Raw genomic sequence first — 26442 nt, 5'->3', positions numbered from 1 at the left:
ACTTCAGACTACCCAACACAATTGGGAATGATTCCACATATACACTATTTAGAAGACTGGCCATTTATTTAATCTATGGGTTTTCAGAGATGGGATTTAAAAGGTCAAAGAGGAAGAAAAAATAAGTCTGGTGCTACTGGTTTCCCCTCTGATCAAGTCTATTCGGGCCAGTTGCTGATGGTGAAGAACTATGGAGAATTATCTAAGTAGGAAGAAAAGAAAAGAAAAAAACAGAGCCAAGTCCCAAATTTTAAAAATTATAGATTTGACCAAGGTATAGGGAATATGGAAACAAGGCACATAGGTACTTTGTTTCATGTGTCTGATAACAGATCACTTCCATTTTATTTATTTCATACAATTACCATCCCATGCTTTTACTCCATAATAAATTCCTGAAGCAGCTTACCATAAAATGAATACAAGTTCTATAAACAACAGCCATATGATATATAAATCACTCCCTCAAAAACTAAAACTATTATTTGAGTCTTATAAAGAAATTAGGAGACAGATTACTGAGAGTCAGGAGAATGTTGATTGTATTTTTACTTTGCTTTACAACACACATCCCACCAAAACCAACACTGTTTGGCCTAAATATAGCTAGTATTTTTTTATATTAAACAAGAAACTGACCCACTGATAACATAAATTTGTTATGGTACGTGGTCATTTAGTTCAGATTTAAGAAGCAATTACATTCCATTTTTGCTAATATGTCCCCATTATCTTCTGTTTGTCTTGGCTGGATTTTTGTAAAGGACAATTACACCTAGTCAGTCTTGCTTTTTATCCCCACAAAGTGAAATATTCAGCTAACAGATCAACAAATCCTTACAAAAAGAGGATGCATTCATGCAGACTACAAATCAGGGTTTGTCATTACAAGAACAAGTCTTTCCAAATTTAATTTTTTCTTCATTTGTATTTTGCCTTTCTTCCCAATGCAGTTTACAGTGTACTCCTTTCTTCCATTTCGTCCTTGCAATAACCCTGTGAGGTAAGATAGGCTGAGTGTGGGTGGCTGCCCCAGGGTCTCTCTATGAGTTTCAGTGGCAGAATGGGGATCTGAACTCTGGTCTCTCACTCTAATCTGAAACGGTAACCACTAAACACTAGCGTTCATGTTTATGTGCTCCCTTCTCCCTCTCCCTCTTGTGTGGAAGCTAGGTATGGAAATTTTATTAGTTTGCAACAAACCACAGTTTGTCAATACATCTAAAACTGGGAACCCGAACTGTAAGCAAGAAAAGAACCAGAGTTACAAACCAGAACTCTTCCACTATCCAGTCATGTCAAGGACTGGAGGGAATACAGGGAACGCAGTACAGAACTTCCAGGGTTCATTCTTGTAATGATAAACCACAGTTTGTTGTTGCCTCTGAATGCAGTCATTGTGTTCATACTCAAATTAGTAGAACACATTACTGCAGTATTGCATATTATGTCTGTTTTCACTGGTTGGTTGGCATTTCCAAGTGCTACACCTGAGAGAACAGAATGGAAATTCAAACAAATGGTATTTTGGTTTAGGAAGCTGAGAAGTGTGTTGGAGATGCATCCTGACCAGAAAAGAGCTTGCCTTTCTCCTTCTGTGTCCTAATGTCAGTCAAGCAGGCCTTGGCCGTTCCCAGGGCAACCAACCACTTTTGCCTCTCAGCTGCATTTCTGGCCTTCAGGTAGAAGTACTGTTCTCCTGGGATAATAAGATCCATTCGTGTGTTATCTGTAGAATGAACTAAGATGAACAGAGTTGAGATAGATACAGAACACTTCTCCTTGCTTGAAAAACAGTAGAAAAATGTAGGCTTATATTATGTTCCAGTAAGGAAGAACTGCCATCCTGAAAGTCTAACAAAATAGAGGTGCTACTGGGGGACACAAGGTTTAACCCAAAAACTGAGGTATCTGAATGGGGTTGCCCCTCTCCTAAATAACAGGTTTGTAGCTTGGTACAGCTGGACTTTCTGTTGAATAAACTACTGGTGGCAGCGACTCAGAGCACCCTTCAACAGCTTTACCATTTCCTGGGCAAGTATTTCTTGCCACTGTGGTCTATGGCCTCGTAACAGCTAGATTAGACTACTGCAGCATACTCTACTTGGGGCTGCCATAGAACACTGTCTGGAAGCCACAGCTGGTACAAAATGCTGACACTGACCTTTATAAAGTCCCATAAAGCTTGAGGCCATTATAACTTAAGGACTGCCTATTCCCATATGAACATACCTGGGATCTATCTTTGGGTGCCCCCACCATCAGAGGCTAGATGGTCTGCAACCTAAGGAAGGGCCTTCAAGTTTTTAAAAATATATATTTTTAAGTTTCTTTGTTGGCCACTTCAGAGACCCTAACTTGGATGGAAAGGTGGCACAAATGTTTCTCTTACTTACCTTGAATTTCACATACTGCCATCTGGATACTTCCCTTACAACCTTTCCAAGCATCTTCCCGTGAGTCGTAATAGGATAACACCCCTCCTCCAAGAAGGAACCATCGAGGCTGCCAGCCTTAAAGGGAAAAAAATGTCACACATTTAGCTGTCATTTTCAGACAGGAAAGCAAGCATCCTATTGATGTAAAACCTGAGTCCAGTGGCACCTTTAAGACCAACAAAGATTTCTTCCAGGTGTGAGCTTTCGAGTGCAAGCACTATTCCTCAGACTTGCACTTGAAAGCTCACACCTGGAATAAATGTTTGTTGGTCCTAAAGGTGCCATTGGACTCTGATTTTGTTGTGCTGCTTCAGACAGACCAACATGGCTACCCAGTGGAATCTATCCTGATGTAAAACCTATCATACAATTGCCCTTGTACCTTTGTCATCCAGCTACATTAATTCTGTGTTGATTTTGGAACAGTACAAACAGGAGTCAAGTGGCATCTTAAGAACACACAAGATTTTAATCCAGCACAAATGCTTATTTTATTGACTTATCCCACCATTCTCCCCAGGGGGAACCCAAAGTGACTGACAACGTTCTCCATTTATTTATGGAATAAAACTTTGCCAGGCTTTATTGCCCCACTGTCAGGCTAGCCCAATCTCATCGGAAACTAACCAGGGTCCTGATGCAGTTGCAGAGACAGGAAATAGCAAACTACCTCTGAGGAACTCTAGCCTTGAAAACGCCATGGGGTCAATTCAGCTGTGATTTGATGGCAAAGAAAAGGACTATGATTTTTTTCCCCTGCTGCAACAATCTAACAGGGTGATCAGAAGTTCAATACGTCTGCAAGCAAAAGAGCAACACTTCTACCCAGGGAATTAAATGTGAATATAAAATGAACATTGAAACATTATTCATATTACAGGATATTGGGGTCTTAGTCACATGACTCAGTATTTTTAAGACACAGCATTATTTTATTTTACTTTCAGTGTGTCAGGACCTTCCCTCTGCAGAAGTTTCCTCAGAAGATGATGACCCCAAGGGCTCTGTGGTCTCCCTTATACTTAAAGCTCCCAAAAGTCCCCAGGGGGGGACTTTACCCTTCTCGACCACAAGTTCCTGTTCAAAAGTCAGTGGAACAGATGGAGCAAGAACCTCCTGAAGGAACCTACCCATCTCTAGCATGCCTAGAGTCTCTCCCAGGGCTCCAGTAATATAGAGCAGGGGTAGTCAACCTGTGGTCCTCCAGATGTCCATGGACTACAATTTCCATGAGCCCCTGCCACCAAATGCTGGCAGGGGCTCATGGGAATTGTAGTCCACGGACTTCTGGAGGACCACAGGTTGACTACCCCTGATATAGAGAGCCTGGACCAGGTAAAGTAGCACACACCTGGCAGTTTGAGGCTCTCTGAGTCTTTTCAGAATCTCAGACTCAAACGAATACAGGAAAGGGTGGGATTATCAGCTCCCTACAGAAGTTTTCAGATAAACTCCAGCCTTTGTTAGTTCAGCCTCTTTCCTCCCTGGCTCATGCTAGTCCTAGCCAGCTCCTCTACGGAGGTCCTGCTCCTGGCCAACAGGATCTCAGCTGCCCACCAGAGACTCTGTGCCTTTTCCTTGGGTGTCTGAGTAGATAAGAGTAGATAATGAATTCCCTTCCCTGTTCATACTTATGGCTATCAAACATAAAACCGAACTCTACTAAAACAGGCAGTCCCTGAGATGCAGTTGGTATTCTTATTGCCAGCGGAATGTGTGTTCGGCAAACACTGGTGGATCATGGGAAATGCAAAAATGTACATCTGGCACAGCATTTCACAATCTAAACTTATTTCTTTAAAGAGCCTTCTGGTAATGAACCCACATGAAGCAGGCTGAGACCCGGCTGCCAAGAGTCAGGGATCGGGATTTCACTAAGCTGCCAACTCCAGCTTTTTCTTTAGTGGCCCCTCTCCCCCTCCACCGTTTCCCAGTCACAACTGAATCGCAGCGCCTTACGACCATCTCACTTTTCACGGACACCCTGTGCCCCACCCAGCTGCAAACTCATTAACAGTCTCATTAAGGGAAATAAAAACAACATTATTTGAAGAAAATACATGCAAAAGTACTTCCATGGACCATTTCAATTTGGGGTTCTTTAGCAACATACTTCAGACATTTGAAAGAAGCAGATAAATGGAGTCTGCAAACCTCTGAGCACTTACTGGAGCAAAGCTCACTGAATATAGTGGCATTTACTACAGAATAAAGATACCTAAGGTAGGGCTACACATCCTTGCTCCAGACATGGGTCTCCTGGTCCCAGGCTGGCACTCTAACCAGCGTATCGCCCATCCAGTATGCATCCTTATCATTTTTATCCCCCTTGAACCTGGTCCAGCAACTCTAAATGCTACTCTAGGTCAGCTTTCTTAGCCTTTGTATCTCCCCACCTGTGAAATGAGGCAGCCATCTCACATGAAGCTATCAAATGAGAATTTACTATTTGCATCTGACACACCAGTTCACTGAATCTTGACTCGCAGCCAGACACTAAACTGCCAATCAATCCATTAAGCCAGGGCCTGAAGAGTTCAGGCAAACAATGCAAAGCCCACAGGGCCACTGTGCTAATGCGCCTTGCCAGAGAGATAATGAGTCCATGGTCTAATAGTCAATACAAGAGGGGCGCATGGAGACCCTGCAACAAAGAGGTGCTGTTAGAATGAGCTCACTCAGTTTTTATTCTTATGCAGAGAAGCACGAATAGGTGGGAGGCAATGAAACCAGGAGAGGATATCCGATACAGTTTGCAAAATTAAAGTTAAGCTTTCAAGCCAAAACCGAAATAATAAATAAATATTCCCCACTGCTGGTGATCTCTGAATTCAGACAGCCAGTAATCAAGCTGTGCACTGAGAAATTGCTAATTACTTTAGATCAGTGGTGGGCAAACAGTGGTGGGCATTTGCTGGCAGGGGCTCATGGGACTTATAGTCCATGGACATCTGGAGGGCCACAGTTTGCCCACCCCTGCTTTAGACTCAGGAGGCATAAAAGTGACCATGCAAATAATACACAGCCCCTCAGTAAGCACAAACCTCTCATTCATTGTGGGGCTCTTGGTCATAAATAACTATGTACTCTTTTATTTCTATGATAGCAGGACAATCCCACCCACCTCCTTCAGACATGCAATTGATATGCATGTTTCTGGGACAGACCAAACAGTGCAATGAACCAAGAGCTGCACAGCTTATCTCTCTTACGGTTCTGAGGGGTCATTTCCATATTTTGCAGTATTAAAGCAAGAGAAAAGACATCCTTTTGAAAAACAAACAAACAAAAAGCTGAAGCATTCCTTTGTTGTCTGACTAACAAGCACCAAACAAATGAAGATGCAATCTTGGCTACACAATCAGCCAACCCTCCAAAATGCTAAATGGAAAAACAAAAACAACACCCAGCCACCCTAATAGTTCATTTATCAAGGCCCACATTCTGAAATGGGAGCGCAGGATGTTCAAAGCATGCTAATGAACTTCTAATACAAAATGCATCTGATGAAGCAGGGCTCTTGCTGGCAAATAAATCTGATAGTATTTAAGGTACCCCCTGGGCTTGCTGCTCTTTTTGCCACAACAGTCTAACAAGGCTACTCTTCAGGATTACCTTTCTGGGTTTAGCCTAAGGTTTAAAGCAGTAATTGATTCGTTCATTAGCCGTAATTTTAAATTGGATTTTAATTAGATTTGTTCCCTCTGGGTGGATGTTCACGGCTTCCTTGTTGTGGATGCTGCAGCAACGCCTTACATATTGATGCCAATAAAGGGGCTCTGACTGAGACTCTCTGCCTTGACTGTAAACAACAAACAATTTGCCAGGGTTTGTTAGTCCAGAGAAGCCGTGGTCTTCATTTGTGCACAGAACAGAATTATACCTGTTGTGTGTCGGATCCCAGTCAAAGTGGCATGAGCTAAAACAGGGGTAGTCAACCTGTGGTCCTCCAGATGTTCATGGACTACAATTCCCATGAGCCCCTGCCAGCGTTTGCTGGCAGGGGCTCATGGGAATTGTAGTCCATGAACATCTGGAGGACCACAGGTTGACTTACCCCTGAGCTAAAAGACAGTGACAGATGTAGGAGGTGAGAATTCAAACTCCCAGAGTTAGGTCAGGTGTAACAGCAAAGGTGTTAACACAGACAAGCCTCATTCTCCTCTGCTCCACTCACACTCAGGCAGAGATTCCTATTTCAAACCATGATTGGCAGCCATTGTTTGGAAGGGATGCACATCTCCTAGCCTGTCAGTTCAGCTGTAGCAGCAAATGATGAGTTTGCACTAAAGCAGAACTGATTAAAGGAATGGTGCTATATGAAGGGATGCACAAGGAGTTTGGACAAACAGGGTTCATCCATGTGGCATTACACCTGAACCTGTCCCGTGGGTCTCTTGGCTGAACCTGTATACAAATTAAGACAATCGGCTCATGTCTATTTCCCATTACTTCTTTTCCTTATGCATCTTCCCTGGTCTCCCCAGTGTAAAGGGAGTTCTTATGGTTCATGAAGCTGCATTAAGGACAGTCAGAGATGCACCTACTGCAGACACAAAGAAAGAGATCTATAAATTGATTTCTATCATCATGTAAGAGTGTTTTGCAAGTACCAGCTCCGATCTAGCAATGACTATCTCATTTCTCCCCTCCCCTGAAATTTTATTGGTGCATCTTATTCTGTGCATCTGTGGCTTACCCAAATCACACAGATGCTGGATTCCAAATAAATATTTTCACCCAAATTACAAAAGTGACTGACTCACAAACCAGGAGGGTTTATGGCAAAATTTATGGAGATATTGCCACAAAATCCCCATTTTTCCTCTATGAATCTGGGCACTATAGTTTTCAAGTCCAAACAGTTCCTCATCTCAAGATAAATTTCCAGGCATCTATACCCATCTTGTGATTTTGAGGGACACATGAATGAGCAGGAAAGGATATCTGTCCTTGGACTTTACAAGTCTTTCCACTCTTTCTGTGACATCCTTGATTCTTGCGCCAGGTAGACAGCATACCTCCCGAAATTATTTCTGAGTATCATAGGGGCAGAACATTTCCTTATTTTTCAACACTCCTGGGTCACATTCTTCCATCCACTGTTCTCTTGTATTGGGTTCTCCTCTAATTGGTGAGGCATCTTTCCCACCTCTTCCAATAGTCTTCCAAAAAGTGCTCCATGAGTTCTTTCCAAGAAATCTTCACCCTCCTTTATAGAATAAAGTATAGACTGGCGTTCTTCTAGCGTCTGTACCTTCTCCTCCAGGAGTGCCACTAACATGCACTTGGTGGGTGTGTATTTAAATTTACTCTGGGGTAAAAACACAGACGGTGCATGTCAGAGCCTCAGGTCCATTGCCAGCTACGACACTTTGATCCAGTACGGCAAGAACGAGAGCCCTTCTGCAAACTCTGAAACACATACAGAGTCCCTAGCTTGATCCACAAGGCCAGAGCCCTTCACCTCTGCCGAGCAAGAACCTTTTATAGCACAAAAAGGTTATAGCACAAAAAGCAGAGGGTGGAGCTGTCAGTCAGCCACAAGTAGAACTACCACCTAATGCAAATCAGCTAATGCTGTATGTAGTCCTCTACCATCCAGGCAAGGGACAGACAAAAGAAAAAGAAAAAACACCACTCAAACAGCCCCCATTCTCCTGCAACCTATACCCTCACACATTCTTTGCAAACATAGTTTGCAAATTATGCAAAACTGAATTATTCAAGAGGGCACAGGGACAAGGGCTGCACTATACAAATGGCTTTACAGAGTTATTTGGATAAATGAGAAGTGATTGACGCCTATACTACTGTGCACAGCATACTCTAAGTACTATGTGATTTTTGCACTGCTTAATATGTCATATTAATACTTATGCTTTGCTTCAGTTCTGTCTTTTAGATTTCTGGTTCGTTCCAGTCTTCCATGATCCAAATCCCATTTCATTGTTTATGGAGTGTCCCATTTGCACTGACTGACTCTGTGTCATTTACTATGAGTCCCTGTGAGAAAGGGCCACTAGAAATAATGCAAAATTGAACAATGAATAAATGAATGGAGAAGCAACTCGAGGGAAAGACCTCCCTATGCTTGGACTGGAATATTCTGCTGATTCCTTCTGTGTACAACAGGAAGAAAGAGGCACATGCTTTGTACACAGAGGGTCCCTAGCTCTTCCACTTAAAGAACCTCAAGCAGCAGCTGTTGGGGAAGACCCGTTCTGCCTAAAATCTTGGAGTCAGGCAAAGTAGATGGACCAATCTGACTTGTTACAAGGCAGTTGCACATACTTATGGAAGAGAACAAAAACTGCAATGAGATGTTTATGTCTCAGCAGATTTTTAAACAGAGGCTGGATAGCCATCTGACAGTGAGGCTGATTCTGGGAAGGTTCAAGGGGGTGGCAGGTTACAATGGATGAGCGATAGGGCTGTGAGTGTCCTGCATAGTGCAGGGGGTTGGACTAGATGACCCAGGAGGTCCCTTCCAACTCTATTATTCTATGATTCTATGAATCAAAACAGATGTCACACTTTGGTACATAGATTTGCCCTCATGGTGTTCACATAAATGAAATCCTACCATGCCATACCCTTTTACGAGACATCTCCAGTTGGGGTGCAGATAATGCTTAGTACACGGAAATGTGCTTGGAACTGGGTTAATCCCAGGCTCATATTCTGTGCTGCGTCAGATTTAATCCGCCCTAGCTAGCCACCAAAGCTACCTATCTGTGTATGCTCCTAAGTGATTTGATCAAGGGAGATTTACAAAAATAGATTACAAGTAATTGGACTTTAAAATCCTGATGGAAAGGAAGCTTCTGCATTTGTCTTTCTATCCCTATGCAGAGTATTTAGTGGATTCCATGGGAGCAAGTTTAAGCGGGTTCTACTCAGAAGTAAATCCCATGCAATTGTCAAAACGAATAGATTTGGGGGGTTTCTGAAAGCTACTTAAGCCTGACCTTCTGGGAGCTTCCAGAAAGAGCCAGGGTGACATAGGATGACAAGCATGAAAACAATTTGTGATTCAGAGAGAAACAGAGGAGGCCAGCAATACATAGCACGTGATTAAAGGGCTGAACTATGCTGTGAGTTTCCCCACCCACTCCTTGCGCACAGAACAACTTTCTTGTGAGCAGCATCAAGCCTGGACCATAATTCCTCCCTTCCCTGCCCACACTGGGCACATGGAAGCTCTTTGAATCCTTGCCAAGGACCACAAATGGGTACTTCAGCTCTGGTACTTCAGCCAAATTGATTTGCAGATCAGGATCCTTCTGGGGCCGCCAGATCCATGGAACCTGCTTCCAAGCCAGCATGCTCTGGCTTGGGTTGCTGCTCTGCCTCTCTTGGAGTAATTGCCCACCCTTAAAAACAAAAACAAAATAAAAGGAGTGCATGGAACCGTACAGAACTGGAAATGGAATTTGGCCGTGCAACCCTAAGAGCAGTTACACTTGTTCTGAAGGACACATTTCCCTGCACAGAGTAGAATGGTCTTGGGGGTGGAAAGTGCCATCAAGAGCCTCCCCTTCATGCCTCTGCCTCCTCCAGGGACAAGGTGCTGGCTCCTGTATTGAACTGGGTGTAGAGGGGGTGGCCTGAGGACAAGCCAACAGAGGACTTTGCCCCTTTCACAGCACAACAGAATGAACTATCGGCCACAAGGGCTGCCTGCTCTTGGGGGACCGAGAGGTTGCACTGCCTAAACTTCAGTCCCAGGTGCTGTAAGCACAGCACGATCCCATCTTAGGATAGTTCACCTAAAGGCAAGGAGCTACGTTTGGTGGCCTTGCATCGATGAGGACATCAAGGCCTGGGTAGAACACTGCCCTCCCTACCAGGAGAATCGTACTGAGATGCCACAAGCTCTTGTCCAGAATTGGGAGAACTAGGATGCCCTAGTCCCACTTACATTTGGACTGTTCAGGCCCCTCCCTGGGGCAAACATTCCTTTAATAGTTGATTCCTTCTCCAAATGGCTTGAGGTATACTGGTTTCATCTATCACATCCAAAACGGTCATAAAGGCACTACAGAGACTTTTTGCAACACACGGGCTGCCACACACTCGGGTTTCCAACAACGGGCCCCAATTCATGTCTGAAGAGTTCTGGACATTCCCCTCCAGCCAGCTCATCCGTCACGTCACTGAAGCCCCATTCCACCCCTTGACCAATGGGCAAGCAGAATGAATGGTGCAAACTACAAAGGATGTACAAAGGCGGATCGTACGTGGGGACTGGCACCAATATCTTACACCACCAGGAGAAGTCCGGGAAAACTGCTGACGGGCCATCGTCTATCCTCGATTCTACACCGGATCTATCCAGACCTAACTTTAACTCACCCTCCCAGGCAGGAGACCCAAGAGACTCCGCAATCTTTCACCAGCAAGTCCGCGGTCTATGTCTGGAACTATGCTGGTGGAACCCGCTGGATACTAGCTCAGGTCCTTCACAACACTGGGCTGTCCCATACTGTCGAGGACGACTAGTTTGGGCAGCGCGGGGGGTCCAGAGAAGGAGCCTGCTGACAGGAGCGGAAACCTAAGAAAGGAAGATCCAGAGGAAGAGATCCCGGCAGACCCTCTTTGGATACGAAACTTACATAAAGTGATGTGGGGAATCAGTTCACCAGGGGTGGGGGAAACGGTAGCACAGGGGCAGTCAGTACAAGCGGGGAGAGCAAGGGAGAAACCCAGGGCGGGGCGGTGGCAGAGAGACGCGGAGTCCCGGAAGGGTGAGGTCCTCCTGAGAAGCCCGGAGGGTGGAGACAGAGGCTAGAGAGGCTACTTAAGGAAGCGTCAATGAGGAGATGGGGTTGGAGGCGTAGTGACGGAACTACCCTGAACCCAGGAGCGGGAGAGAGAATACCGACTCCATTCTGAGACGCTGTTTCCTACAGATAAAGCCTTCTAGTCCCGGGTCTCCCTCACCGAACAACGTGGCGGACCCGAAGCGTGGCAAAGACCCGGCGGACCCTGACACATACATAGTGTAGGCCTCCAGCGTCAACATGCTGTGCCACCACGTAGACCAAATGTGGGAGCATTTTCCTGCCATCATGGAGGGTTCACCACAACCGTCTGGCTCATCCCCCGAGGATCCACATTATGACGGCCAGGAGGAATGAGGTGCGGACTGTGAGGTTGAACCAGCAGCTGTGGTGCCCTCCCCACTAACATCACTGCCACCACCGGTACGGAGCCCACCGTCCATGGCAATAACCACATCGCCTTCAGCCTCAGCAATACCAGCATCAACGCCTACACTAGTGGCTCTGGAACTCAGACATTTCTGCAGGCAACAGACTGCACCAAAGTACCTTGAGGACTTTTTTTGCTACCCGGTGTAATGTTTGTGGACAGTCCACGCTATATGCAAATGACGGCTTGAAGGCCAACAAATAGTAACGTGAATTGAACTTTAATAATGGACCAATCTGGGGGCCCAGTTAAGGGCCAATCAGGCTTCCCTGTTAAGGACCAATCAGAGCTCTCGGCAAGCTGCCTGAAATGTATATAAGTTGCATGCAGGCCTGTTTTTCTCCGTTTGGTGTTTGGAGTAGGAGTTGTTAATAAAGAGCCGTTGTTTTTGAAGAACTTGGATTCTGTGTCTTGCCAAACCCACAAACTTATTCCCGGGCTTTCATAGAGGCCTCCCACCCAAATACTAACTATGGCCAAACCTGCTTAGCTTCTGAGATCTGCCAAAATTAGATTGGGCTAGCCTGAGCCATCCAGGACAAAGCTCAATGGGTTTAGACGTGTGTAAAACTGCATGGGATTGTACTATGCTATTCTTACTCTTTTTTAAAAGCCAGTTTCTATATCTCAAAGAATGATTTTAAAAATGATTAAAAGCATATGTGCTAAAAACCTGAAAAGGACAAGCACTGCACCTGCCAGTGGAACAACCCTTTTTTGTGTATATCAGCCTCTATCTTAGCTCTTGCTTGCTGAGGTTTACAGATCACATCTTCCTTCCTCCCCATGGAATTCTGTCATCCCTTTTAAATACAAACATATCTAAATTCTGTGAGATGCTAAATACTGCAGCAATATTTGCAAACTAAGCACCATTATATACATCTGCAAAATCTGAATTAAGCACTTGAATTCCCATGACGAAGATTTTTTTTTTTTTGGCATGGAGAATAACCAGTTTGGTTTAAGTATACCTTAAATACTATCCTGGTTAAGCTGGATGTCCTGGATTTCAGCAGCTTTTCAATCTCACATTGTTGGTACTTTGCTTGTTTTACAAAGCTATGAAACTGCCACACCACCTGGCTAGTTTCACACTGTGCACCGCAGTGTAAAGAATTCCTCTGCGGGAAGAGCAATCTGAATCCCCACCCTGCGCACTCTTACACAGTTTATTATGTAAATATGTCGAGAGCAAAGTGTATTTGCTCATGCCTTCAAAAGAACTGCTGTTTAAAACACATTGCACCCGATCTGAACCTTGGACCTTTTTGCATTGTGTAGACTGCTAATCTCAATTGTGGTTCTTAATATTGATGTTGTTATTGTTATAGTTCATTCATATGTTATGCAGAAACAAAGTTCCATGTACAGTTTTTCGTTCCATGCACACCGCTCTGAGCTTTAGGGGATGGTGGTATATAAATATAATAAATAAATAATAAACGAATCCCAAATAATTTTGAGAGAGCAAACTGAATTTGAAAAGCTGATAATGCAAGACAAACCATTTTTTGTGCAGAATTTATAAACTTTTGCTCAAATATGAAACTGAGTCAGAACAAGTGAAAACTTGCATGATAAAATGGATGCAAAACTTTGGTGTGACTATTACTATGGAGGAATGAGAACAATGATGGTGTAAAAATGTGAAACTGATAAAATTTCAAGCACTGCAGGAAAATTGGTATAAGATGTTTATAGGAGATATTTGACACCTAGGAAAAGTGGCCAAACAAACAGGTGGTAAATGTTGGAAATGTCAAGATGCTATTGGATCTTTTTTCCATATGTGGCAGAACTGTAAATTGATCTAAACGTTTTGGATCAAAGTTCACAATAAATTGCAAACTGTGTTTAAGTGTAAATTTGTATTAGACCCAAAATACATTATACCCACAGGTATCCCCAAACAGGGTGCTGAATTCTTCCACGCAGCAACAGCAGCAAGACTTACCATTGCTGCCACTGGAAACAACACCAGGCTTCCTACATGAAGCACAAAACTTAAGAGAATTAGTGGTAATGGCTAAACTAGCAGATCTGGTTAACCACAGACTGCCGGAAGACTTTCAAAAACACTGGGGTGAATATTTGAAATATTTGTAAAACTCTTTATCTCTGTAATTCTTTGTAACTTTTCTGAATTATTGTTAAAAAAATAAAATATTACTTAAAAAAGAAAAAATATTGTGTCAATCAGCTCTGTACCAACCAGGGAAGGTGAACTTCCAGCATCATGGAAATCAAGCCGGGGAAGATCCAAGTGGTGCCCCCGGAGAACATATTTAACTTAGAACAGCCTTTCTCAACTTTTTTACTATTAAGAAAACCTGATTTAGAATATCTTCACCCTCATGTTTCATTGGTTTGATAAACTTCCCCAGTTAATAAAATCTATAACAACTGTGAAAGTTGTACAACAAGGAATGTAGCTCTGTGCAACTGATAACTAAACTTCTCCTTAAAAAACAACAAAGTTTGACATTTGAATTTCTCCCAGATGCTAGCAACTGCAGGAGTTAAAAAACAAACCAGTTAAAACAACTTGTTTTTATTCATGCTTATCGATCAGCTAAAGATAACCCCTGCAGGTCCACCCCTATGGCCAACATGAACAGCACGTCTGCCTCCCAAACCTCTGAAGCAGCCATGTGAGATCTCTGCCATGTGAGATATATTTCATGTCCACATAATTTACTGCTAATTTTCCCTTTAACTATAAGTACCTATATTAGAGCCTCTTGTGGCGCAGAGTGGTAAGGCAGCCGTCTGAAAGCTTTGCCCATAAGGCTGGGAGTTCAATCCCAGCAGCCGGCTCAAGGTTGACTCAGCCTTCCATCCTTCCGAGGTTGGTAAAATGAGTACCCAGCTTGCTGCTGGGGGGTAAACGGTAATGACTGGGGAAGGCACTGGCAAACCACCCCGTATTGAGTCTGCCATGAAAACGCTGGAGGGCGTCACCCCAAGGGTCAGACATGACTCGGTGCTTGCACAGGGGATACCTTTACCTTTACCTTTATAAGTACCTATAAGTATGGGCTGGTAATTCCCATTTCATTATGTCTGAGAACATATGAATGCACACAAAAGTTTAGATCTTAAATAGAACTTAGTTGGTCTCAAAAGTGCCATTGGGCTAAACTTTGTTTTGTTCCTCCAGTTTGTGAATTGCAGCCTAAACTCCAGGACAGGGGTAGTCAAACTGCGGCCCTCCAGATGTCCATGGACTACAATTCCCAGGAGCCCCCTGCCAGCATTCGCTGGCAGGAGGCTCCTGGGAATTGTAGTCCATGGACATCTGGAGGGCCACAGTTTGACTACCCCTGCTCCAGGAGGATAACCTTCAAAACAGAGACGGGGCTTTGCCATTCCCTGAACACCCAGACACTGACACATGGCAGATCACGCACAACTCTTGAGTTTAGTAAACTGAAGAAGGCACGCCTTGACCTCGTGCTTCCCTTTTGTCATTTGTTTCCCTCTAGAGAAGCAGCAATCCCTACTGATGGGGAGGGGGTTACCCCTTCGCAATAACCCGGGACCCAGTTAGTATGGCACTGCATACTATGGCTCACTGCAAATTGCTTTGGGCATAAAGGGGCTGGTGGTGCAACACAGATCAGGCGGGGCTGCCTCCTCTCTGCCTCTGCTGAAGTGGCCTGAGTCATCCACACTGAGACAGGAACGAGTTTGGTTGGTCTTGAAGATACGACCAGCGCTAAGGTGACCAGATTGTCCCACTTCTGGAGGGACATCTTGGGGCACCTGGCAAATAGTACTTATGTTGAAATTTAAAAAAATATATATTACAATACTATTTTTGCGTTCTATGAAAATTTGTGTTGCTCCATATGGAACAGATTTTAATCGAGAACCAACCCCCCCCCCCGGTCAATGGTGTCCCGCTTTAAGATCTGGTCACCTTATACCAGCCTTCAGCTCATTTTAAGGCATGGGGTAGGGTGGACACCTCCATCCAGGAGCCTCAGGATCCTGCAGCACTCGGGACCAGCAGACTCTTCCTTGCTGGTTCCCACAGCCCCCGGCCGGCCTTTCTACAAGATCGGGACAGCGAGAGGAGGAGGAGGCTACTCACCGCTCAGATAGTTGGTCCACTTGTACAGTACCCCCTCCATGGTGACAGAGGCCCCCCATCCAGATGCGCTTGGGACAGGGGAAATATCTCCCCCAGGCACCTTCTATGCCCTCTGCCGCCCTCTCAGTCCCACAGCTGAGCCGCTGACACTCAGGGCCATCCTGGGGCTGGCAGCAGACCCGCCCGCCTCCCTGTTTGCTCCCACCCTCCCCTTCCCTCCCCTGACCCTGCCAACCAGCCACAGAGCACTACGCCTCTAGCGTAGGAACCCAGGATACAGCGTAGCCCCCAGAGGCCGCTAACGCACGGCAGTAGAGCAACCGCGTTCTGGAATGCGGGCCCACGTGACTCGGAGAACGCGAGGGCGTCGTGAAAAAAGCTCGAAATCAGATGGACTCTCGGGAGCCAATGAGAGCGCCGTTCTCTCCCCGGGGCCAGCCAATGATTGCAAGACAGAAGCCGGTTGTATTGTGTTGGGCGTCTTCAAGAATGTGTGTGCCGCGTTCCTTCCTGGAATGTTGGGAACGGCCAGACGTCGCTCGCCGGCGCTTCTGACGCGTCTTCGAGATGGACGCGGCGGCTTGCCAACCAGGGCGAGCTTTTTTTTAGTTCGGCTCTCGCGTTCAGCCAATCAGGAGGAGGAAAGAGGGGGTAATACACGTGGTCTAGTGACTAGCTACATAAAAAAAAAAATCCCAAAACACTCCGATTTGGGGGGGGGGGGGGGAGTTTGCCACGTCTGCGGATCAGAGGCGTGTGGAGCATGGTGGGACTGGGAGGAAAGGCATGAATGAGCCTTTTCATCGGCCGGTCCTCCAGATCGCCCCCTTTCACCAACAAAGACTGAGAAACTTCGCGGCCTGGATGTTCGACGGGGCGGTCGTGCCATGGGAGTTGCACAGCGAAAAGAGCCGGATCCCTGACAACAGCAGCGGCCAGCTCGAATCTAGGGCATCCTGGAGCTGTTGAAATCCTAATCAAGCTATTAATGGTACGAGATTTTCCCGTTTCCAGAGCTCGGTGGCGACCGCTGAGGCCCCCCAATGGAAGCTGCCCTTTGGACTCTCCTTTCCTTCGTATTTGTGGCTTTCGGAACTGCAGCGCTCATTCCGGAGCCCGAAGTGAAGCTCGAGACGCTCCATAAGCCATTCATCTGCAAGAGGAAGACCAAGCTGGGGGACATGATGCTGGTCCACTATGAAGGCTACTTTGAGCAAGACGGTTCGCTCTTCCACTCCACGTGAGTACGGGGAAGAATACACGGGGATCCGCCCGGGCATGGAGACACTGAACTGTATATGGAAACCCACTGGCAGGTTACTGGGCTTGTTCTACTAGATCTGGGAGCCCTAGGTTCGAAGCTCCACTCTTCCGTGGACGCTTTGCTGGTTTATATTGGGCCAGTGGCAAACGATCTGCATCATCTTCCTTGCAGGGTTGTTGTACAGATAACATGGGGGAGAGAATGGTGTCAGCTGCTTTGGGGTTCCCACTGGGGAGAAATGTGACCAATGGGCCAAGGAGCAGAAAACAGTAGTTAGTCCACTGGATCCAGGACGAGGTGTGAGGTGAAAGAAGGGTTAACTGAAGTGGCTTGAAGGATGGGGATGACTAGATTAAAAAGCCTGAAGGGCTCTTAAGCAAGATGGGGGCGAAGATAATAACAAGGTTAAGATCTATGGGTGTGTCACAAAGCTCTCCTCTCTGAAATTAGCAATAACTGTTTGAAACTCTACTCATAGATCTGGGAATCCCCAGATCACTGGATATTTTAAAAAGAATATTTCTGCAATACAGCTTGTGTTAAAATTTCCCACGCTTATCTGTACTGAACTGGAGGCTGCTACTGTTGCCCAAGGATTTGTTTCTCGACAGTTGTAGCGACCGTCTCTGATAACAATGCTGATTGTATAGTAGGTTTCACTGTTAAAACTGATCATTTTCCCAGAAAAAAATAGAAATTTGGAGGAAGATTGGTGCATATTCAGTGCTTTCCTATCAAGCATCCATCTACTTTGTAACTTTATCATCATAAAATACATCATTCACAACTTAGGACATAAAATTGTATTAATCAGCATCTTTATTAAATGTAACAGTATAAATGGCTTAGTATTCTACTAGCAATATCTTAAGCACAATGCCAAAATTCTACAGTAAAAATTACAAACAGCTTTACCATATTTCATCAGAAATTTTTCACTGCCCCCTGATTTCCCAATAGAAAAATAATAGAAAAGTCTGAATTCTTTTTTTACATGAATTCTTGTGTTATGTGTGAGTAAAACTTTGTCTTTAAAAGCTTTTCATTCATTTTTTAAAATGCTACATTTCTTTTCCTCCCCACAATTCTCTAATTTGCATTGTCTCCATTGGGGAAAAAATGGGAGGAAAGGTCCAGGGGAGTGGATGGAAAAACAGATGTTTTTTGTCCCCCAAGGGCCTCAGTATCTTTTATTTTCCCACTGAGTTACAATTGATTTATGGTGACATTCCAAGATGGTTTGCCATTGCCTGTCTCTGTATAGCAACCCTGGATTTTCTTGGTGTTCTCCTATACTCTCTAGTCATTTGTTTATTGTCCCAGGAGAGTTGGTGTGGCGTGGTATAGCAATTAGAGCAGTCCATGGATACATTGGCACCTGCCAACAACCTTCCTGGCACCTGTCAAGTGTTTTAAGATGGTGGCTCTGGCAGGGTTGGGCTTTTGCCCAACAGGGCTTCTGATTGGCCATTTGAGATCTGATTGCCTGTGCAGATTGCTTTCAGAGCAACTACCACCACAACACAAGGATCATCATTGCTTGGCTAACATGGAGCAATAAAAAACTGTCAGACAATCAGTTCATTTTAAAAGGCATCCCATCATCTTAAAGATCTCTGCCTGAAATAACCTCATTCCCTGATGTTTTGTGATTGACTTTGCCTCCTGTAGCAGTCATCTGGTGGTTGCACCCACCATCCTCTGTCAAAATTCCAGAGGTGCCCGCAGGGGCAAAACCATTGTGTTACTAGAAGCTGGGAAAACCAGATTTTAGCATCAAATCAATCACCTTGTAATAGCAATTATGCTTAAAGAGAGTGACAGGTCCAAAGTTGACCAGCAAGCTTCCAAGGCAGATTCAAACCGGGGTTCCCCAGATCCTAGTTGCTAGGGTAAAATGAAAGAACTCTGTGTGTGTCATTCTTGAATGCCTTGAAGCAGGATTTTTTAAAAAGCATGAGATAAAGTCATTTTCAGTCAGTTCTGAGAACCTTGAGTAATGGCTGCAGAGAAGCATCCTTGGCAAATGCACATGAAGCCTTTTTCCTGCTTTTGATGTTTACAAACCAGCATGCACATGGCAGTTGTTCAGTAGCCTTAACTGCTGGGATTGGCTTCTCCACTGTCTCTTCTCCACTTGTTACAGTTTTATCCCTCTTCTCACAAAGGCTCCGAAGAATATTTGATAATCACTGACTAAGAAGACTAGTTCTTTTATTCATTGGCAACTGTTTGAAAGATGGGGTGCAGAGGAGGAATGGATTTTGCAGTGTTCTGAACTGACCAGAGTTCAAATCTCTACTTGGCCCTGATGCACACAGGGAGAACATAGGCAAGGAGGTGGGGAATTACATACATGGCCCTTAGAAGGAAGGGAAGGATAAAAAGGTACTAGTTGGATACTGTATGTCTCTTAAGCTTGCATTTTAAAAAAATATAAGGCTGTCTTGAACTTGAAGGGATGACGCCCTTTCATCTCAACGTGATGAATAAGTGGGACTTCCGTGCTCAGAACCAGCCCAGTAAATGACAGTGATGTTGGACTTTTGGTGGCATTTGGTTAGCCCACGTGTGAAACAGGGTGCTGGGCTAGATGGACTGGTTAACCCTTTTGTTACCATTCTAGTAGACCTTCGGACTACTAGATGCTAGAGCCTAACGAATGGGGCGGCTGATTCCATCATGCATTCACTTTTTAGAGGTGAAAGAATGCTGCAATAGGTTGGTCTGTTCCAGCAAGGCCATCCTGATGTTCTGAGTTGTCTCTACACAGTGTAAACATTCCCAATGTGTCTTTTAATTGATCCTTTGTATATTTGTGCTTCTTTTCAGCCACAAGCATAACAACGGCCAGCCTACCTGGTTTACTCTTGGTATAAATGAAGTCATCAAAGGCTGGGATAAAGGTTTGGTGGATATGTGCGTCGGGGAGAAACGCAGGCTCACCATTCCTCCTTCCTTGGCTTATGGAAAAGAAGGGAAAGGTGACGGTTCTTTTCAAGTTCAGAGTGGCTTTAATGCTGGGATCTTGTGATAAAAACATTTCTTGCATCTTGATCATAGTATGAGCATAAGAGACTGACCCATGCCAAGCCAGACCACTGGCCCATCCAGCTCAGTACTGCCTAGTCAGGCTGGCAGTGCCCCTCCAGCATCTCAGGCAAAGAAGTCTTACTTTGTCATCTCCTACCCAAAATCATAAGTACTGCCTGCTGGTTCAGACCAGTGGTCCACCTGGTTCAACATCTTGTTCCACACAGCCAACCAGTTGCTCTAGAGCAGGGGCAGTCAAACTGTGGTCCTTCAGATGTTCATGGACTACAATTCCCATAAACCCCTGCCAGCATTTGCTGGCAGGGCCAGTGAACCGGGCACAGAGGCCAAGGCCTTGTCAAAACCCTGGTCCCTAAGAGCTTCTGCTCCTCCAATATGCTGGCAGAGCTCAAACCTGTGGGTCCTTGAGCAATATATGCATTAGAAACCAGACTTCCTTAAAGGTATTAAAATACATTTATTAATTAACAACCAAAAGGAAGGTTAATATTAGGCAACACCATTTGTTGAATTAAGTGGTTGAAAACACAAAAACCGATTTTTCTTGTCTAGATATAGCTACCTGATTTAAGAAACTGTAGTTATGTAGCTGCAGAGCATTGAATTCCATGTGCATTCTATGCCAAAGCATAGCTCAGTCTTCTGTTTCCAGCCAAATCATTGAATCTTGAGCCCCTTCTAAGAACCACTAATTTAGTTATACCCTTGAGCCCTTAGCATCAGGTGACATTCCAATCCTCGGGTCAAATTCACCTCTAGAAAACTGCATCACGCTCTATATTCCTCCCTCCCATCCATCAAGCAAATGAACTGGAGGGAGAAAAAAATGACAAAGGTTGTCCAGCCTTGAGGCTGATAAAGGCCTGCAAGAAAGTGAATTATTTGGAGGTACTTCTGGAACCCAAATCATCCTTTTAACATTTCTATTAAGTTGGGGGTGGGGATGCTTTGCTTCACGGGCCCCTAGATTCCTAATTTCTTCCAGGATCTGCTCATCAAAGGAGTCGGGAATGAGAATGATATTCCCGTGGGACAAATAAATCAACACTAGCAAGGTTGGTAAATGCCAACAAGCCATTATCTGTCCCACCCCTTCCCATACTCAGTACTTTCCTAAAACAACAATTCCCTTCCCATTTCATTACAGCTAAGAGACAGATTTATAGAGGTGCATGGCAGTCCTCTAATTGTTTTATCACTTATGCTTCACGTGGGAAACATTTGTATATAATTCACGGTTCCAATTCTTACCAGTCTGTCTTGCGAAACATTATAATTAGAACAAGTTTTCCTAAAGGCTTCAGATGTCAGGAAACCCACGGTCTCCCTCTTCTCCTCTGAATCATCATTCCTTCAGGCTGAACCATGAAAGAGGAGCTTGAGATTGCAGGAACTTTGGCTCAGCAGTGGCCTTTGACCTGGGGCTCCATTAGGAGAATTATCTGCTTTCTCTTCTTGTCCCAAGATGTCACTATAAATAATTCCTTGGCAGAGCCCTTTCCTGACTCCTGATCTTATTGCTAACTTTTCTTGGATGGGTGTTTTCTTCTTCCACCAGAATACCAGTAGTTACTCCCGGCTGAACTGACCATCTGGCATCCCGTGATGGAATAGCAGGTTCCCTCTGATTAAAAATTTGCATTGACCCATACAGGCAGCTGTCCAGACCAGTCTCTAAAATGTACTTGTATAAGAGCCATGGGTTGAGTAAAAGTCTATGAACCAGATACAGATGCTCCAGTTTGCTGACTCCTCCAGCATGCTTCTAGAGATGGCACTGAAATCACTGCCTGTATCAAGGAAACGTTTCAGCACTTTACCCTTACCCACAGCCTAACACTGCTTCTGTTAAGATCTCGATTAACCCTACAGGGAGAAGAAAAGTGTTTTGCTCTACATGCCTTCCCCTGCTGTTGCCTTCCAGCACTGGCATTAAGAAGTTTGCTGTCTCCGTATATAGAGGAGGGGTAGCCAAACTGTGGCTCTCCAGATGTTTGTAGACTACAATTCCCATGAGCCCCTGACAGCAGCATGGGAACTGTAGTCCATGGATATCTGGAGAGCCACAGTTTGCCATCCTTGAGAGGCCACCATGGCTAGTAGCCACTGATTGACTTTTCTCCTCCATGAGTCTGTCTAATCACCTTTGTAAAGCAATAGTTGATTGTGATACGCAGAACTTGATCATTAGTCAACCAAGGTGAGTATTGTCTACTCAGACTGGCAACTGGTTTCCAGGTAGAAGCCTCTCCCGTATTCTAGGGAAATAGGGATGCATGGGCTACTCTATGAAAACAGCAGTTGGTAAGCTACTGGTAGCTCCTGAGCATCCTATAGGAGACTTCTTGGATGGGGCAGTGGTATCTAGTAGTGGAAGCCATATATTTTCCTATGTTTCTGGTTGTAGAATTTAGGTCATGTAATCCGTGAGGAGAAAAGTCACAAATAAACACTGGGTTAATCATTGTGTTTGGCAGGAAAAATTCCACCTGAGACTACACTGATCTTCAATATTGACCTTGTAGAAATTAGAAATGGGCCAAGGTCTCATGAGTCCTTTCAAGAAATGGATCTTAATGATGACTGGAAGCTATCGAAAGAGGAGGTGAGGAGGCGAATGGATTCTACATTGGTTCATGAATGCTCTTTGACTGGAAAAGGAAGTTGGTTCTTCTCTTGAAGTTTTATTGCTCAGATTTGGTACTTGTGAATAAAAATCTCCATCTGTTAAGCTAGATCCCACTAGCTGACAGAGCCTGTGTTGGCAGAGCTGCTGGGCTTGGATGCTGCTCAGGAAGATAAAGCCTGTATGGCCTTGAGTTAAGGAGAGTACGGGGAACATAATCTGAAATATGCTTTGTCCTTTAAAAAAAAACTTACTTGGGATATTTGCAGGCAGTACATCTCCAGCCTCCATGTTTACAAAGTTGGGCCAATTGTGGGAAATATTATTTCACATTATTTTCCTGCAGATCGCTGCTTTCCATTGTTTTGTCCCTAAATCTGGAATTCAAGTTGTAATAGGGATTCCACCTGGGACTCGTATCAGAATGCACCTGTTTTGGTTTTTGAAATCTGCCCAGGGGGTAAACAGCTGATATAGACAGATCCAAGATTCTTTAGTTACAACATTTGAGCTGTTGTATGAGTTAAAAACATGACCTGTTCCTAAATTGCTGGATACTATAGAAAAGGTTGTGCAGCTATTTTCCGTCTTATGGCAACCCTGTGCATTAAAATCCCCCTAAATATCATCCTGTTAACAGCCTTGTTCCAGTCTTGCGGGGCTGTGGCTTCCTTACAGTCACTCCATCTCATGCTGGGCCTTCCTCATTTCCTGCTGCCTTTAATTTTCCGAGCGTTATTGTCTTTTCCAGTGACTCTTGTCTTCTAATAACCTATACAAAATCTAAAAACAAGAACAAACCCTGTGTATTACCCTTGATTAGGACCAACTAAATGCATATAAAACAGTGTGAACGCTCTTCGGCTTTCCAGAGCTTTTCATTGGACTTGATGTTACAAAATTCAAAAGGTATAGGCTGGGAGGCAGATTGTTCAAGGCATGATGTTCACGTCTGATCTTGCATGCATTTTCTGAGATGCAAGCAGGCAATTAATTTTATTGCCAAAATGCTGAGCTTCAGCATGACCGCTGGGAAGCTGGATCCAGTCGTCCTTCATTCCTTGCTCATACAGAAGCCACCCTGGTACATCCAAAATAATCTCAAGGGGATCTATGTGATATACCATACTCTTTCATGTTTGTTGCTTCTGAAAAGCATTTTAACAGCTTCTTAAAGTATTTGGTCCCAATATGTCCCACAGGTAAAAATGTACTTGAAGAAGGAATTCGAACGACATGGCACCGTGGTCAATGATAGCCATCACGATGCTTTGGTTGAAGACATATTTACTAAAGAAGATGAGGACACAGATGGATTTATATCTGCAAGGGAGTTTGTGTATAAGCATGATGAGCTATAAGGACTTGCTAGTGAGAGGGAAATCAAGAGACTTTGCACAACTGACACTTCTTGAAGTTAACTCACAAGGGGGGGAAAGTGCATTACATTATTTTTCTACCTGACATGTGCTTGTTGAAACAATGTTGTTACTGTCCTCTTTTTTATAGAGTGAAAATAACTTTAAAATAGTTTTCTTAAGGGGAGTTCATATTTATTTTAAAAGCCATGGAACAAAAACCTTTCTACTAACAAATGGTGCTTAAAAACACACTTCAGCCTTTTCTGCTTTCAATTTGTCAATTTTCTATTTTTTTTAATGCCAGTCTAAAATAAAGCCTGATTAAGTATAAAATATTGGGTTCACTTCTGTGTTCTGCAATTATGCCCTTCACTTCAAAAATAGCCCTGGCTGCTGATGGGTTACACAGCAGATTTATTTCCCATGACTTTTAAAGGGTGTGTTTAAGCTGGCTGGCAGGCTGACTTGAAGATTTGCTGCTGCAGCAGAGTGTGCTCAGATTCGTATAGCTGCAGCACTGCAGTAGCTTTCTTGTACAGTGACATTTCAAATCCTAATAGCCACCTGTGACCACCATCTGTAGATATCTAAATCTGCAGATTGAGGCTATGTGGAGGCTAAAGAGATTTTTCTGCACACTTGGGAGCACTGCCAGGTTTGCAGAAAAATCTGAATATAAAAAACATGGGGGGTTAAAATCTTGCAATCAACAGTAGGGAGCCATGCTCCAGGCCTAACTGTCATGGTGATACAGCAGCTCTGGGCTCAGCTGTGGCATCAGTTGACACTGGGAGCCACTCTGGGCTCGGCTGCAGCATGGACAGGCATCAGAAGCTGCTCTAAGGCCTGCCATGGTAGTGGTGGATGCTGGGAACTGCTTTGGGCTTGGAGTGGCTCCCAGACACCATCACCACTGTGTCCGGGCTCCAATGTAAGGCCTGGATATTGTGGCTTATCTAGAGGGAAATGGGATTTCACGGGATCTCTTGTCTATATACTAAGTTTGCAGAAAAATGTGAACAAAAACAAATGTGCAGAGAGGTTTAAATTCCACTCCTCCAATAGAATTGAGCTGTCTGTACCAGTTGCTGCAGAGAAGGACATTGGCTGGGCTCAGCATTGTGAAGGTTATGGGATTCCCCCGCGCACATGTCTCAGGTCTCTCACTTGCCACTGGCTTGGTTGGAAGGCCAGGAGTTGTGCCTGCACTGATGATGAGAAGAGTGGCAGGGAGCTACCCCGTCCCCAGTCATAAGAGCAGAGAAGGGGGAAGTTGCTGCAGCAGTGCTGGCGGCAAGGTCAGGAGGCACAAAAACAACACTGAAACTGATTCATAATCCCAGGACTGCCCCTTTTGTGCACCCTGGAACTTCTCTCATCTGTACTCTCATGTGCTCCAACACTGAGATATGCAACAACGGTGGTCAAGTTTCCCATGATGTTTCTGGAAGGCCCACTAACAGTGGATCAAGACAATAGCACCCTTTCCCTTTAGCAACAGCTGTTCTGGGTCTCTTTAACTTTTTGGTTCATAATTGCTTTTAGGCTTCCACAAATCTGCCTCATATGCTTTTACAATCATCCATGCATCTTGGGGTCGGTAAATTCCAGATCAGCAGGTGAGGCACATTTTTTTCGAAGTCTGCAGGACACTGCAGGATTGCAAAGGAAAAGCCAAAAAAAAAATGTGCCACTTTTCCATTTGGGTCAGCCAAAATGACACCAAACTGTGCAGGCTTCTGCTTTCACTATGAACACTGTTGCTTCATCACACTGAGTAGGTTCTTTTTTAACACTGTCGTCTTAAGGTTTCTTCATTCCAGGGCTGTGGCTACAACACTAAACTACCTTCGCGCAATAGGATTGATGTCTGAGTGAGTATGCTTAGGATCGCTTTGGAGGAGACACAGTCAGACAGGGAGAAGAGACTTGGGCAACCCTTGGGCAATGAGCAATGCTTTGCTAGAAAGCCTTTCTGCCCAGGGGCCGTGGGGCCACTAGTGGGGGATGGCTGGGTAAGCTTGTCAGATCCAGATTTAGGATGGAGCCTGGGGAGAAGGGGATCTCAGTGGGGTACAAGGCCATGGAGTTCTCCTCAAGCATCCCTTTTCTCCAGGGCAACTGATTTCTGTCGTCTGGAGAGGGGTTGTAATTCCAGGGGATCTCCAGCTCCTGCCTAATAGGGAAGGGTCTAGGATTACCATGCCCCACCTCCCACCACCAGCGGTGGATGGGGGAGTGGAATGGTTGCCAGATCAAAGTTGGGAAACTCCTAGAGATTTAGGGATGGAGCCTGGGGAAGACTGGAACCTCAGTGGGCTGCAATGCCAGGGAGTCCACCTTCCCAAGCATCCCTTTTCTGTCCAGGTCCCACCTGGAGGCTG

General features: G+C 44.7%; 2 protein-coding genes across 3 annotated transcripts in view; one reads left to right on the top strand and one right to left on the bottom strand.

The window, feature by feature from the left end:
• The window catches only part of PLEKHA8 (pleckstrin homology domain containing A8), a 30090-nt gene extending 14142 nt beyond the window's left edge, over positions 1–15948 (bottom strand). The window contains exons 1-3 of one of the 2 annotated variants that reach the window (XM_077302565.1): positions 15754–15948; positions 2397–2513; positions 1571–1741 (exon numbers count right to left, since the gene is read on the bottom strand). In XM_077302565.1, coding sequence (XP_077158680.1) covers positions 1571–1741; positions 2397–2513; positions 15754–15793 — 328 coding nt within the window. In that variant the 5' untranslated portion in view covers positions 15794–15948. The remainder of the gene's footprint in view (positions 1–1570; positions 1742–2396; positions 2514–15753) is intronic. The other variant, XM_077302566.1, reaches the window with a different exon arrangement.
• Positions 15949–16452: 504 nt separating this feature from the next.
• FKBP14 (FKBP prolyl isomerase 14) lies at positions 16453–24391 on the top strand. The gene is made up of 4 exons (XM_077302567.1): positions 16453–16993; positions 19850–20001; positions 22549–22676; positions 23900–24391. Exons 1-4 carry the CDS (start codon positions 16797–16799, stop codon positions 24056–24058), a joined length of 636 nt encoding a protein of 211 aa, XP_077158682.1. The 5' UTR covers positions 16453–16796; the 3' UTR covers positions 24059–24391.
• The last annotated feature ends 2051 nt before the right edge of the window (positions 24392–26442 follow it).

The sequence above is a fragment of the Paroedura picta genome, chromosome 11 (assembly GCF_049243985.1).
Source record: "Paroedura picta isolate Pp20150507F chromosome 11, Ppicta_v3.0, whole genome shotgun sequence".
Taxonomy (NCBI): domain Eukaryota; kingdom Metazoa; phylum Chordata; class Lepidosauria; order Squamata; family Gekkonidae; genus Paroedura; species Paroedura picta.
The sequence above is the reverse complement of the archived record's forward strand: the minus strand, read 5'-3'. Positions and strand labels throughout refer to the sequence as shown.